The 13,036-nt window shown below is 44.9% G+C and overlaps 2 protein-coding genes across 3 annotated transcripts; one reads left to right on the top strand and one right to left on the bottom strand.

Annotated features, from left to right (window-relative positions):
• Positions 1-888: 888 nt before the first annotated feature.
• slc30a4 (solute carrier family 30 member 4) lies at positions 889-8,598 on the bottom strand. The gene is made up of 8 exons (XM_040204535.2): positions 8,457-8,598; positions 7,681-8,199; positions 6,585-6,731; positions 5,790-5,943; positions 5,354-5,573; positions 4,711-4,816; positions 4,495-4,629; positions 889-2,098 (listed from the first exon to the last, which is right to left on the bottom strand). The coding sequence occupies exons 2-8, from the start codon at positions 8,087-8,089 to the stop codon at positions 1,944-1,946; spliced, it is 1,326 nt and encodes a 441-aa protein (XP_040060469.2). The 5' UTR covers positions 8,090-8,199; positions 8,457-8,598; the 3' UTR covers positions 889-1,943.
• Positions 8,565-11,874, top strand: bloc1s6 (biogenesis of lysosomal organelles complex-1, subunit 6, pallidin). Of its 2 annotated transcripts, XM_040204546.2 has the most exons (6): positions 8,565-8,753; positions 8,929-9,020; positions 10,010-10,169; positions 10,361-10,448; positions 10,532-10,618; positions 10,716-11,874. In XM_040204546.2, exons 2-6 carry the CDS (start codon positions 8,957-8,959, stop codon positions 10,833-10,835), a joined length of 519 nt encoding a protein of 172 aa, XP_040060480.2. In that variant the 5' UTR covers positions 8,565-8,753; positions 8,929-8,956; the 3' UTR covers positions 10,836-11,874. The 2 variants fall into 2 exon arrangements, with proteins under 2 accessions (XP_040060480.2, XP_040060487.2); XM_040204553.2 differs by lacking the exon at positions 8,565-8,753 and having other exon boundaries at positions 8,910-9,020.
• Positions 11,875-13,036: the final 1,162 nt, after the last annotated feature.

Consider the following 13,036-nt stretch of genomic DNA (forward strand, 5'->3'; position numbering starts at 1 on the left):
ATGTTTTCCAGTGACATTTCATACCTTCACAGGATGAAAACAGAAGAGGAAAAGGTCTCGTTTAGAGAAAAAGAGCGAGAGAGGGAGGGTGAGAGAGAGAGAAGAAAGGGAGAACTTGTCTATCGACATTTATGCTTTTAAAGGATACGCAAAACAATGAGAGGGGAGGAAGGATGTGGCTGGAGTTGGTGTACGTGACTCGGTCACAGACTTTCTGACACCACGTGAGCAGCCGCTCAAGCAGGTAGTAAAAGAAGGAGGCGTGAGGTCTGGTGGTTCCCTTTCAGGAAACGACCCTTCTTGACCTGCATGTTGAGGAAACACACAGTTCTGTTCGCTCTGTTCACCAGACTCGCATGTCCCTACTGGATGATGAATTAATGGAATCCGACCGTGAATTAGGCTGTAAGTCTACGTTTCAAACGGATCATATTTATTATCAAAACCCAGGAGCCAGCAACCAAAAATAACCTAAAAAAAACATTTATATCAAAAGACAGAATAGACACGAATGTGCAAACGCCATCAATAACGTGTTTGGTGATTTTGATGTTGAGATACAGAGTAAATCGCCTCTCTGAAACACCAGCGCTCGTTTGTTTTGCTGCTTCGGACGCCAGCGGGTGAAGAGGCCTCCTGGCGGCGGCTCACGGGGAGCTGAGGTAAGGCGGGGCAGTCAGGTGCGTGCCGTTAACCATTAGCTCCGCAGCACTACAAACACCGGTTGCCTGGAAACGGAGACACTCCCAGTCGTCCCGTGTTGTCAACGGCAACAATGAATGGGCGAGAGGACGCTTTCGCTCAGAAGGGGATTAATCTGTGCGGTATGAATGTCCCAATTTCTTAACATGGCGCCGGTCGTTTAACAAGAATACAAAGAGATAGACAGAGGATTAAATACTTTATTATAAACAAAAACAGGGGTACAGTTTGGGAATTCCTTTGATTAATATCCAATATGGAGAGGTCTACAAAAAAAACCCTCCTCTGACAACTATTTAACACAAAATTAACACCTTTATTGGCAAATTTCAACTCCTTCCCGGAAAACTCTGTACCCCCCCCGAACGTTTCCCCAAGCGGTTTGCATTATCATACTGTCAGTTAAATGAATGAAACGAAGCAGAGCACTGATGTGAGGCTGAAATTATACCGACGTCGGTCCCAATACTGCAGCATTTTTACACATTTTCAAAGTCAGCCACACTTTGATTGTCAGTTCCGCCCCATTGAATTAAGAGACATGCTAAGAGTAAAACGTTAAAAGTGTCTAAACTAATCGGTCTGTTCAAACTGAAATTGTTTTTGTATTTAAAACTAATGTCTCGATCGAGTATAATCGATAATACTCCAAATAATAATACTCCAAATAGACTTTGGCTGAAGAGTATGAATGATGACGTGCATTTGATGAGATGTTACGCTGACTGAAAGGCTCAATGCATTGTGACCATGCATGTTAATACCAAATGGTAAAAGCCGCTTCTGCCTTTTCAGACCTCCGCAGTAAAATAATAAAATTCAGTCCGCACGACCTTGTAACAAAAAGTAAAATTTACACCCGATGCCAAAACATCAGTTGTAGCAAATCAAACGGTAAAAATACAGAAACAGAGTAGGCTTTGATGGTGAATTAAACAAAATTAAACATTTTCTCATTCTTCTCGGCTGAGGTTCAAGCATTCGATCTCCACTGGTGAAAGCTTTTGGCGAGTGCATAACGTCTCTGGAGGTTTGTAGCGATCCTTTAATTAGAAATGTGCATCTCAGGTTACACCCGACTCTCCTTTTGGCACCAGTCTTTTCTTTTTCTTTGCATTTAAACACGGCGCACACCGTTGTGTGTGTGTGCGCGCGTCACCGGGGGGCCTCCGCGAGCTCTCCTCTCTGGCCGTCGGGCGCCACGAAGCGACCGGTGGAACGCCGGCGGAGAGTCCGTCTCGTCACGCGCTGGACAGCTGGCAGTGCGCGCAGCTGTGCACGAGCCTCAGCCTGTGCGTCTGCACCTGCACCGTGCACCTGGTGAGACCGTATGTGTGCAGCAGCAGGTGGCGGGCCTTCGCCTGCACGTCCTCCCAGCTGCTGCTGCTAGAGGGAGCTGTGAACACACAAGTTCACACTTTTTAACTGCCAGCGCCTTTTATTTTTTTTTAGCATGCGACTGTGTTGGAAAAGCGCAGCGCTCAAAGTTTTCACAATTTTTCAAGAAAGCGCTGAGTGATGGCAAGGGCCTTTCTGACAGCTGACCAATCAGGGCGAGGAGAGTCGGTACGTAACCTACTGCCATAGTTACCGGTGCCTCCAAAATATACCACGGTGGAGAAGGTACCAGTAGAACAACTCCTGATTGCCGTTCACAAGCATCCTCCAGTCATTGCATTTTATTGGCCATTGTAAGTAGCTAACAATAAGCACTTGATAACCAAGAGATAAGATAAGTAAGGCTCACAAAAATAAGTCACGTGTGAACACGCCTTAACAGTTTTACAGCATGCCTTGACAAGCCTTTTACCCAGCAGACCTTTCGGCCTCGTCATTGCAAGAAAAACAAGGGGCAACTCAAAGGAATGATGCCTATGTACCAGTTAGGTGAGCTACTTTAAGGGCGCTGATGCTGGAATACTGGACACATTGATAGAACTGAACCTTTGTTAATGTCATTCATGTTCATTGTTTTAGTATGTATATCTATATTATAGATATTCAGTGTTTCCCCTCCCATTATAACAGGGGGGGGGGGGGCGTAGTGAGGACTCTACAGTATTCCAAGGGGGGGGGGGGGTTCACAAAGCTGTGCGTCATCCAGGTGCTCTTCATCTTCCCTTGAGCACAAAACATAGTATTAACATATTTTGCATGTCAACATTTTATTTCTACAAGGACGCAAAGTGTCAATCTCGTTTTTTAATTTCTTTGTGAAAAATTGCTTTTTTCAGTTGACTAGATAGTGCTGAGTGTCTTTGGTCCTTAGTCAGCAGGATTACTCATAACAAAGACAAGGACAGTTATTCTGCTTTGAAATATATTTCAATGATCTATGCTAATTAAGTGGCGTTCTTTGTATTAAACTTTATATTTTGGCAACACCTTCCACCTTTCATCTACTCCCACAAGTGAAGTCACAATTAGATCTGTAGATTAGATCATGTACAGCCAGTCGGCTGACTTGTCTGAACCCGCTGCTGCTCCTCTTACTTTGGTTTACTGCAAAGATGGGGGGGGCGAGTTTGGGCTGCCGATCCGTTTTGAATTAAAAAAAACAGCTCCCTCTGGTGAGGAGTCTGGAGCCTGGCAAAACCAGTGTGAGCAAAATGTAAACCAAGGGGGCCAAACGTAAGGCCCGGGGGCCAGAGCCGGCCCGCCAGAGGGTTGGATTATTGGATTTCTTTGTTATTTTGGAATGATTTGACACCCCTATAAAATACCACATTGTTTCAATGCTAAGAATTACGTTCCATCCCTCCGTTAGAAAGCCTTCATACAAAACATATTATTAATAACATCGTAATCCACTGCTGCCACTCAAGTTTATTGAGAAAAGAAAAGTCAAAGCGGTGCTCTGATGGAAAAAACGGAGCCTTGCTGCCACGTGCTACATGTGGCAGAAACAAGTCTCAGCACGTCGTCCATCCAACACGATCGACTGCAGGAGCCCGACGGAGGCAGCGTGGCCCAAACAAACAAACCAAGCTCGCTGTGGAGGGACGAAGACAAACGCTGCGGCTCTGACGAGTCGCTGACATTCAACGCGCTGCCAGAATAAAGACTTGGAAACTGGTTTGAATCAGAGTGGTCGAGCCAGAACACTGACAAGCGCTGACACGGATTCCTCGGAGACTTGTGTGGAACGCCTTGAAGGTAAACGCTGCTGGACGAAACGCTTCACCTAACGTGACTCAGTCGGAGAAACTCAACAGACACTTCAAAACGCTCCAAGGTGTCATCGCTGCGGTGTTTCAAAGTCAATTGTAACGGCCAAGAGTTTACTCATAAAAGACAAACGTTTTCTAGTTTTTTCTCGTTCCAAGTTCAGAACATTGAGGCGTTGCTACTTTTCTTTGCCTTATATCATAACTACGTAAATATCTTTCTGTTCTGGACTGCTGTTATTGACAAAAATAACCAACTTGTTGGCGGTATTTTGGGCTTTGCTAACTCGTGATGTACATTTTTCATAGTACACACACACACACACACACACACACACACACACACACACACACACACACACACACACACACACACACACACACACACACACACACACACACACACACACACACACACACACACACACACACACACACGGCCCTTTACAACTACTGAAACCTTAATAGGATTGAAAAACCCACAAGAAATTAGTCGTAGATAAACTACAATAGTACATTTAAAACACGCATTTATTGCCATGTATTTAGTGTGAAAACACTCAACTCTACATTTGTAGTACTGAATGGAACAGCACTGTGAACAGATTGTTACTGCGTTACTCACCGAGCTGCAGGTGCACTATTGCTGCAGTCTTGTCTGCTGTCAGCGCCCAGATGTTCAGCTCATCGACTGATTGCACGTCCTCCAACTTCAGGAGGTCCTCCTTGATTCTCAGAGTGTCCAGATGTCTAGGAACACCTTTTAAAGCGGTATAAGAATTAAAAAAAAAACCTCTGATCTCAAATCAAATCTGACAGGAATCTGGGAGCGAAGACTTACCCTCCAGCACGATGACCGCCGTGTCTCGCATGATGCGGAATGTGGTGAAGAGAACCAGAATGGAGAAGATGTAGGTACAGATGGGGTCCGCCAACTTCAACTCGGGCTGTGAAGTCAGACGTTACATCAGATCATAGAGAATAGGTTGTTTTTGTCAGGCATAATTAGATAAATGACTATAAATGATGAATGCATTCGTCATGCACACTACGGCGTGCTCAGTCATCTCGGGAGTTCATTCCAAGAAATGTTCATTCCAAATGTAGTAAGTCTCATTCCTTCACTTGTCAGCAGAGAGTAGGGGATTAATTATTGTATTTTAAGATATAATATCTCATTAAAATGTGTTATCCGCAGACCCTATTTCAGGCCCCCCATTAAAAAAAGAAAGCATTAACTTTAAGACAACAAAGTGTCAAAGTGCTGACTCATTTGCAATCTAAACAGCCAACAATTAAACAAAATAAGGTAACCCAAAATCTAAATCATCGGTAACAGTAGGTAATATTAATAAAACTTGAGTGCAAATTGCTCTTTAATGTGCGATGCAGCTGCAAACAATCCTCCCTGTGTCCATACAAAGGAAATCTAGCTGGTTCACTAAAGACAGAAATGGGCTTTAATTGTTGACAGTCGCGTGTACCTTGAAGCGGACAATGTAGGCGGCTATGAGCACCCCGACACTCTGGACCAGGTCTCCCAAAGCGTGGATGAAGGCAGCTCTCACAGCCAGGCTGCCCTGCTGCTGGCCGGACCCGGCTGACTGCGAACTCGAGGCGGCTGCAGAGCCGTGAGAGTGACCGTGTGCGTGTGCGTGGCCGTGGGAGTGCAGGTGACCATTTTGGTTCAACAAGAAACCCATTCTGTGAGAGACAGGAAAGACGAGAAAGAGGTTGTGGCTTTCTGAGAAGCATCGACTTACCGCTATTAAGTACATTTCAGGCCGCACTTTGGACTGAACCGTTACACTCACAGCGACGCAGTCGGAAGAGTCACCTACCTGCACTCTGGTTACTTTGAAAAGCTCCCCAGTCGGTAAACACATTGCTTCCATAGGGTTTGCACGCCTGTTTACTCACATGAGGTTAACTGCCACCCCGACAGCTGCGGTGATGAGCATGATGTCACCATCTATGTCAAACTCCTGGTGCACCGTCCTCTGAATCGCCTCGTAGAGCAGCACAGCCGTCAGGACGTAGATGAGCACCACACTGAGGACCGCCGATACCACCTCTATGTCAGGAGACCCAAATGTAGACAGAAACAACATTCAGCTCAACACAGAACAGAACAACTGGTTTCAACGGGACGACCAGGAGAATGTGCCGGATAGAATAGACAACAGAAATCTGTATTTAAAATATGTGCAGTTTATTGCTATAAATGATCTATGAAATCATCATTTCATACTTGTGTGATTGTAGAATACAATGATTAAAAAAAATATATGATAAAGAAGAATAATGTTGAAACGATGACTTTTTCTGACTGACTTTTTAATTAATAAAATGAATTAATAAATAAATCCATCAAGAAATGTTACCTTTTTCTACATTGAAATGGATTTAATTGCACCGTATCTCAATGACTGAGTGATTGCAGCCATTTGGCAGCAATCTAGTGTTCAGTAAGAAATCAGGGCACGTCATGAATTAGCAGAGACTTAAAATCTGCATCCCTATTCAAAAATCTAGAGTATCCGATCAGCAATGTGATCAGGCTTCAACACTGCTGAACAGTCACTCTCTTTGTTGCACATGATTAATCTGCATCAAAACCACCGGTACCACGTTGTCGAAAGCAAAAGCGAGAGCGAGAGAAAAATTAGATGCAGAAAAGGGAAATGGAAAAGCTTGTGGGCTCGAGAGACTTACCGAGGCGATGCAGGCCGAAGGTGAAGCGGCTCGTGGGGGGCTTGGTGGAGAGCCAGAGGGCCAGCAGAGAAAACAAAATCCCCACCACGTCCGTCAGCATGTGCACCGCGTCCGTCATAATGGCCAAGCTGTTCGACAAGTAGCCGCCTGAAAGCAAGGCAAAGATGGTTGAGATTTCATCTGCTGAGATCTACCCGAGCTGTTTGTCAGATTGGTATGTTGAAAACACAGGTTTCACTTTACATTTCTTTTTTTTTTTAAATTGCCAGTATAGTACATTGATATTCATATGTTCATGCCAAGATTTCTTTTTGGTATAGAAACCGTAAACCTGAAAATGTATCATCTAAAAATTGGTAAAATATCAAAAACTCTATCAAAGTATTTTATGAACATTTCATGAAGGTTTCTCTAGACAGAAACTGGAGCAACTGTGATCTTTGTTCAGAGCGGAGAGATAGTGGCTCTGGTAATGAAGACAGGTACAGTCCCCTATTCAATCCTGTAAATGCCCACAAAGTACAAAGCTTTTCATCTTGTGCGCAACAAGGTAAAAGAAAATTCCCTTTCGGTACTTTGGGGGCTGCATAGAAAGGTGATGATTAATTTGCGATAACGTCTGAGGCAATAGTGTCGATTGTTTTTACATACAAAAAGGCACGCAGACAGCTTGAGATTGTACACTCAAGTTTACAGATATCTGTCTCTTTAGATTCCTCATGATAAGACAATGGAATGGAGAAAGATACAATGGGATGGGTGTTCCTCCACGGAGTAAAAAAGTACATTTAAAAGCTTGTGTAATATGTTAATGTTTTAGATTGTTACGTGAGGTGACCTTTTTCGGGGTAAGAAGCCTTTTGCTATGAAACACTGCCGGAAACTCACTTTACAAAAGAGAGCTAGAGTTTATTCTCTCTCCGATTGACTGTTAATAAGTGACAAGAATAGTCAACGTCTCTCCAGGTTTGATGATGGTAGTTTTATGGTCCATCTGAACCGCCTCTCTGTGGCAGCTCGGTCACGAACCCCCCTGTTGTGCTGAAATCCCCGGCTAATAAAACAAATCAAGCATCCCTCTGTGAATAATGCTTACCAACAATCTCGGCTGTCATGAAAAGGAAATACAGCAACGCTGCAAAGACGAGCCTCCTCATCACCCTCCTGTGCTTGACCCCGTCCCTCTTCTTGGTGCAACTGTCACAGGGGTCCATGTTTAACCCCGGGCTGCCCGGGCCGACGGAGGAGTCCAGCAGGCAGTCGTCGTCGTCGTCGTCGCCGGCGGCCACCGCCAGCGTGCTCACCGCCACCCCGTTGGACGGAGCTCCGGCAGAGTAGTCCGACATCTCTCCGGAGACCACGACCCTCAGCTTGTTGAATTTGGGCGCCTCGTCCTCCGCCAGCTCGTCGGAGAAGTCGAAGGGCGCCGTGTCGCTCAGGTGCCAGTCGTTCCGCTCCCTCCTGAAGGAGGAGCGCACCTTGCTGAAGAGGCTCCCACCTGACATCTTTGAGAACTTGTGTGCGCGTGTCCGTCTGTCGGTTTGGTGCCCTCCGCGGCGATGGTTCACATTTTGTGGCGGATGACATATTGATTTTTATTCTCCATCTTAGCACCCTGAGGAGGGAACAGAGATTCGTTTCACGTCAAACACAGCTGGGGAAATTAGAACCACACGACTCCTCACGTGGCGCTGATAAACGTTTGGGTCCTAGAACAAGGAGGCTGGGTTAAACAGGAGCAAGCTAACTTAGTTAACGTTAGCTACTGCAGGGTAACGTTAGCTGAGTGCAAATTGGTCAAAGTGTCAGTTTGCGACACACAGACAGCTGTTGTAATGAGGCCGTTTGTTAAGAAGTACGAGTCGGACTTACCTAATAGATGTTCTTATGGTCGTATAAACTTTATTCCGCTTGAAAAATGATAACTGTCATCTTAATACTGGTTTAAACATCGTCGTTGAGTTGTGCCTCCGCACTCAGAAACAAAAACACTAGCAAGTTCGGTTGCGCTCGCAGTCACATGATGACGCGAGAGTCACATGACGTTTTTTTTTTTTAAGCGCAGACGCAGAAAACTCGTCACAAACGCATTTTCCGTTGTCTCTCCTGCTTCTGGTCAGAAGTACATCAACTCTTCGCATCTCCAATAATAAACAGAGAGTGAAACGGGTAAGACGGCGTAGACTGAGGTGGCATGTTTACTGATTATCTGGTTTACGACGTTAAGTTACACGTTAGGAAGCAGCTCAACGGACTAGCTAAACCACTTCCTCAACGGTCAGCTTGGCTAACGTTCACCTGGTCACTTCCGCCCGACAGCAACTGTTTTATTCGGGTTATACAGGGAGTCCGGTTCAGCACGGCCGTCGCATATGGAGGGAGAGGAGATAGAAGATGAAGGACCTTCGCTCCAGAGGGAACCTCCACACAGTGAAGGTGTGTGTGTGTGCGTGTGTGTGCGTGTGTGTGTGTGTGTGTGTGTGTGTGTGTGTGTGTGTGTGTGTGTGTGCGCGCGCGCGCTTCACGTGCTGTAACATCTGTCTGGCCTGAGATAAACAGGCTGCATGAACTTCTGTATGGATTAGCTGACCGATCCAGCACCAGTTTGTACCTGTCGTGTGTGTGTGGGGAGGGGGGGGCTTGTGTATCCTCATTCACTCAACCTTGTGTGGGCCCCCACATAAATCTGACTGCACAGCAGAATTGAGCTCCGAGTACCGTCTTTAAACCGAGTTTATAAAAACTCTTCCTTTAGTTTTAAGTCCAAAACTTCTCTGTTCACTATTAGGATGGATTTTTATCCTCAAAGCTCTGATATGTTTGACTTTGCACTACATATCACAGTAAATGCAGCATGCTTAAAAAAGAAATCATGACTTACAGTTCAGCATACTGTGATTAAATACATATTCATGACGCTTGCAGAGTCATGAACAACTAAATGATATATATAGTAATAATATGTGTCGTCGTGGCGCAGGGGTTAGAGAAGGTGTCCTGGGAAGCATACGGTTGGTGGTTCGAGTCCAGGCTGCCCCATGTTCCATGTCGAAGTGTCCCTGAGCATGTCACCTGACCCCTAATTGCTCCCTGGGCAAAAATGTGAAAAAGCCATGGGTTTAAAGTGTAATGTAAGTCGCTTTGGATGAAAGTGTCTGCTAAATGACCTGTAATGTAATATTATTAGTGATTATGTTGGTGAGCGATAAATTAAATTGGACAGTACAATGACCAACACTAAATCATGTCAGCAGTCAGACAAACAAAAAGGGCAGCCGGTCAGAGTTCAACACTCATCAGAACACCAAAAAGTGACTCGTGGCCCTCAGTCACGGCTGCCCCTTCTTAGTAATTCCATGTTTTTGCAACACCAAACACGTTATTACATTTTTCAATACAATACAATTTTCTTCAACATTCGCCAGATCTCCAGCTGGCACAGCAGGACTCGTGGCGTGCAGAGAGCTCGGCGCCGGCAGAGAGCGTGTACGTGGATAAAAAGGCAGTGGACAAACTCACGGAGGGATTGCTCTCTCATTACCTTCCTGATCTACACAACTCTAAAGGAGTCCTCCAAGAGCTCACGTGAGTGTTTCAGGACACGAACGGCTGTCTCATCCGGGAGGCACCAGGAAACGGGTTAATACGTGGCACGCACAGATGGTACTCGATGGTACTTTTGTTTTCTCAATTATCTGTTTATTTAAATAGTTTGCACACGTTGACTTTGGGTGAGAAGAAGTTGCTTGATGTCTCTTTGTTTTCGGGTCAACCAGACAAAACCAGCTGATCTTGTTAGACACACTGGACCAAGAGGTCACCAAGTTCAGAGACTGTAACTCCCTACTGGACCTCAATTCACTGGTAAGTTGGGGCTGATTTTATAAACTAATTTTCCCCTCAGCAGCCCACGAGAACGTTTTCTAAACCCAGTTTGTTGTCTTCAGTTTACAGAGGCGAAGGTTTATCACAACCGACTGGTGAACATAAGGAAAGAGATGATTATGCTCCACGAAAAAACCACTAAACTGAAGGTACTTCAGGGGGTTCAGGAGCAACATTTGGAGGGTGAGTTGCAGACTAAATCGTTAACACAACCCGGTTTGAATTTTTGTTTTGGTCGACGCTCAGAAAAGAGCTTTGAAGGTGCAGCAGCAGAAGCAGAAGGAGGCGCTGGAGAAGGAGCATCAGCGTGAGAAGGAGCTGGAGAGAGAAAGGCAGCTCATCGCCAAACCTGCGAAAAGAACCTAAGATCCCGTCGGCTGTATAAACGTACCGGTGCTTCTGCATGCCCTCCAGTATTTATTAAATATCAACTGTACGCCACATTACTGCTAACTTTATTTCAAAACAAAATACATTTTAGGAATCTTTTTTTCTCTCCCTGATTTTCTGCTTTTTTAAAAGGGGGAGGGGGCTTTCCAACTAGAACCAGGCAGCTTCAATTTCATCTCATTTTTGGAATTGATCTACTTGAAACAGGGTTCATTCACTTAATCCATCCCGCTGAGTATTACAAAGGTGACATGCTCTCGTAATGCTTCAATGTCGATCAAAACGGTTTTATTATGATGTAATTTTTTTTCTCGGCTCGCCCTGTTTGCCACCAACTTAAACACAAAACAAAAAGGTTTATGTGGACAGCGTCTGCAAAGAGATGATATGAAGTTGTTAAAATGGGACATTTGTTTTCCGCCTTTGCTTCCAACCGTTAAACTTTTGGGATGTGAGTTGTGTGGTTTCTGGACGTGTAAAATGACACTCATCCATGTTTTGTTTATAGAGCTAACAAGATGATTTTGGTTGAAAGTGTTAAACTGTCTTTGCTGAAAGAAGGGGATTGAATTTGGGAACTCGTCCAATTAATTTTCAGTGTAGGGCATTTTTAGTAAATGGGCCAAAAAGTCCGGCGGGATACTTTTGTGTCGGACATTGCCCAGATCCCCACAAGCCAAAGATGTGGACTAAATCATCACATGCTGAGACCTTCCGCCATCGACCTCTGCTGACACAAACTCTTCTTCCCTGCGAGTCGGAACAAATGACTCGGAGACACTTTGAAACCCGTCGGACAATAACGAGGAAGAAAATGGGTTTGCTACTTATGTTTTGTTTAAAGACACAGTGTTAATATATTATTCCTTTTTGTGTCGAATGTTGTGTAACAGAAACGCTGTTTGAAATGATCTGCACTGACTAACTGTTTCTGGGATCCAGATGATAATGTGCAGCAGACGTTGTGCACTACTTCACTGTTTGTACAGTTAATAATAAAGGCAACGCAAACTGGTTTGTTGTCAAGTGACTTGTGTGTTTTTCATTTCCTGTGAGGATGAGCGGTTGCACACACTTCTAAAGATGTTTATTAACCGATGTGTGTTCCAATCCTCTCACCGCCGTTATGCTATTTAATACGTAGTACGTCAAATGCAGTCGAACATACCGGGATGTGTACAAACCTGCCTGCTTTTTGGGTAATCTCAGCCACAATCCATTGTGCAGCAGATCTATGAGCAAAGGGGTCAAAGTTCAAGGTGTTTGTGTGTCCCAAATGAGTGCGTACTGCATGCAACAGCACCTACTTAGTCTGCAGTGTGTTGTAAAATATGTATTTGTTAAGGGGTTTGTGCACCGATGGGATGACGTGAACTGTGTTAAGCGTCTCAGTCCAACAGATGTCAGCAGAGACCACCGTTCACTTCCAGTTGGTTCCAAAGTCCGCCAACGTGAGACCAATATTTTCATCCGGCGGTGTCCCGCTTTTTTCCCCCCACCATCAGTCACACGGCAGACACACAAACAGGCGTCTGTTGACAGAAACGTTTCTGTCAACACATTCCTCTCTTTCCCAACACGACTGTCTTTGTCACATTCCCCCCGGTTCACATTCTAAATCTAATTTTATGCTCACTGCTACGGCAGGATACTCGGTCACAACCAACATGGCTCGGCGCGCTCGCACCCAGCGCTGCGTGGCCCCGCCGGGGTCCAGACTCAGGACAGGGGGCAACTCGATGAAAGTGAGGCACTGCAGTGGAAACCACACGTTGAATATAGTTTTCACTACCTTGATTTGGGGTTTCAGTTCTTGTGTGTGTTTTCTTCTTTAAATACTGTGGTTCTATGTTATGAATGCCTTATGCAACGCTGCCGTTGTTTTTCTGAAACGGGCTCAGTGTAAAGTGCAGAGTAAAAGGACAGAGGTGTTGCTTGGCAACAGCTTTATGTGTTTTTAATGTAGTTAGAATCAAATAAGCAGATTTCCTTTCGTTGGTTTATTTGTAACAAACACAAAATCTGGCCATTAACAAGCGATATTAATCATTCTTGTATTTATTCCATTTGAAGGAAGAGTGTTCTCCCAGCGGCTTGCAGAGCGAGAAGTGAGCGCTATACAATCTCAGATGCAATATGCAGCCTGACCGCTAGATGTCCCAAAGTCCTAAAACATT

Source organism: Gasterosteus aculeatus, chromosome 12, assembly GCF_964276395.1.
Source record: "Gasterosteus aculeatus chromosome 12, fGasAcu3.hap1.1, whole genome shotgun sequence".
Classification (NCBI taxonomy): domain Eukaryota; kingdom Metazoa; phylum Chordata; class Actinopteri; order Perciformes; family Gasterosteidae; genus Gasterosteus; species Gasterosteus aculeatus.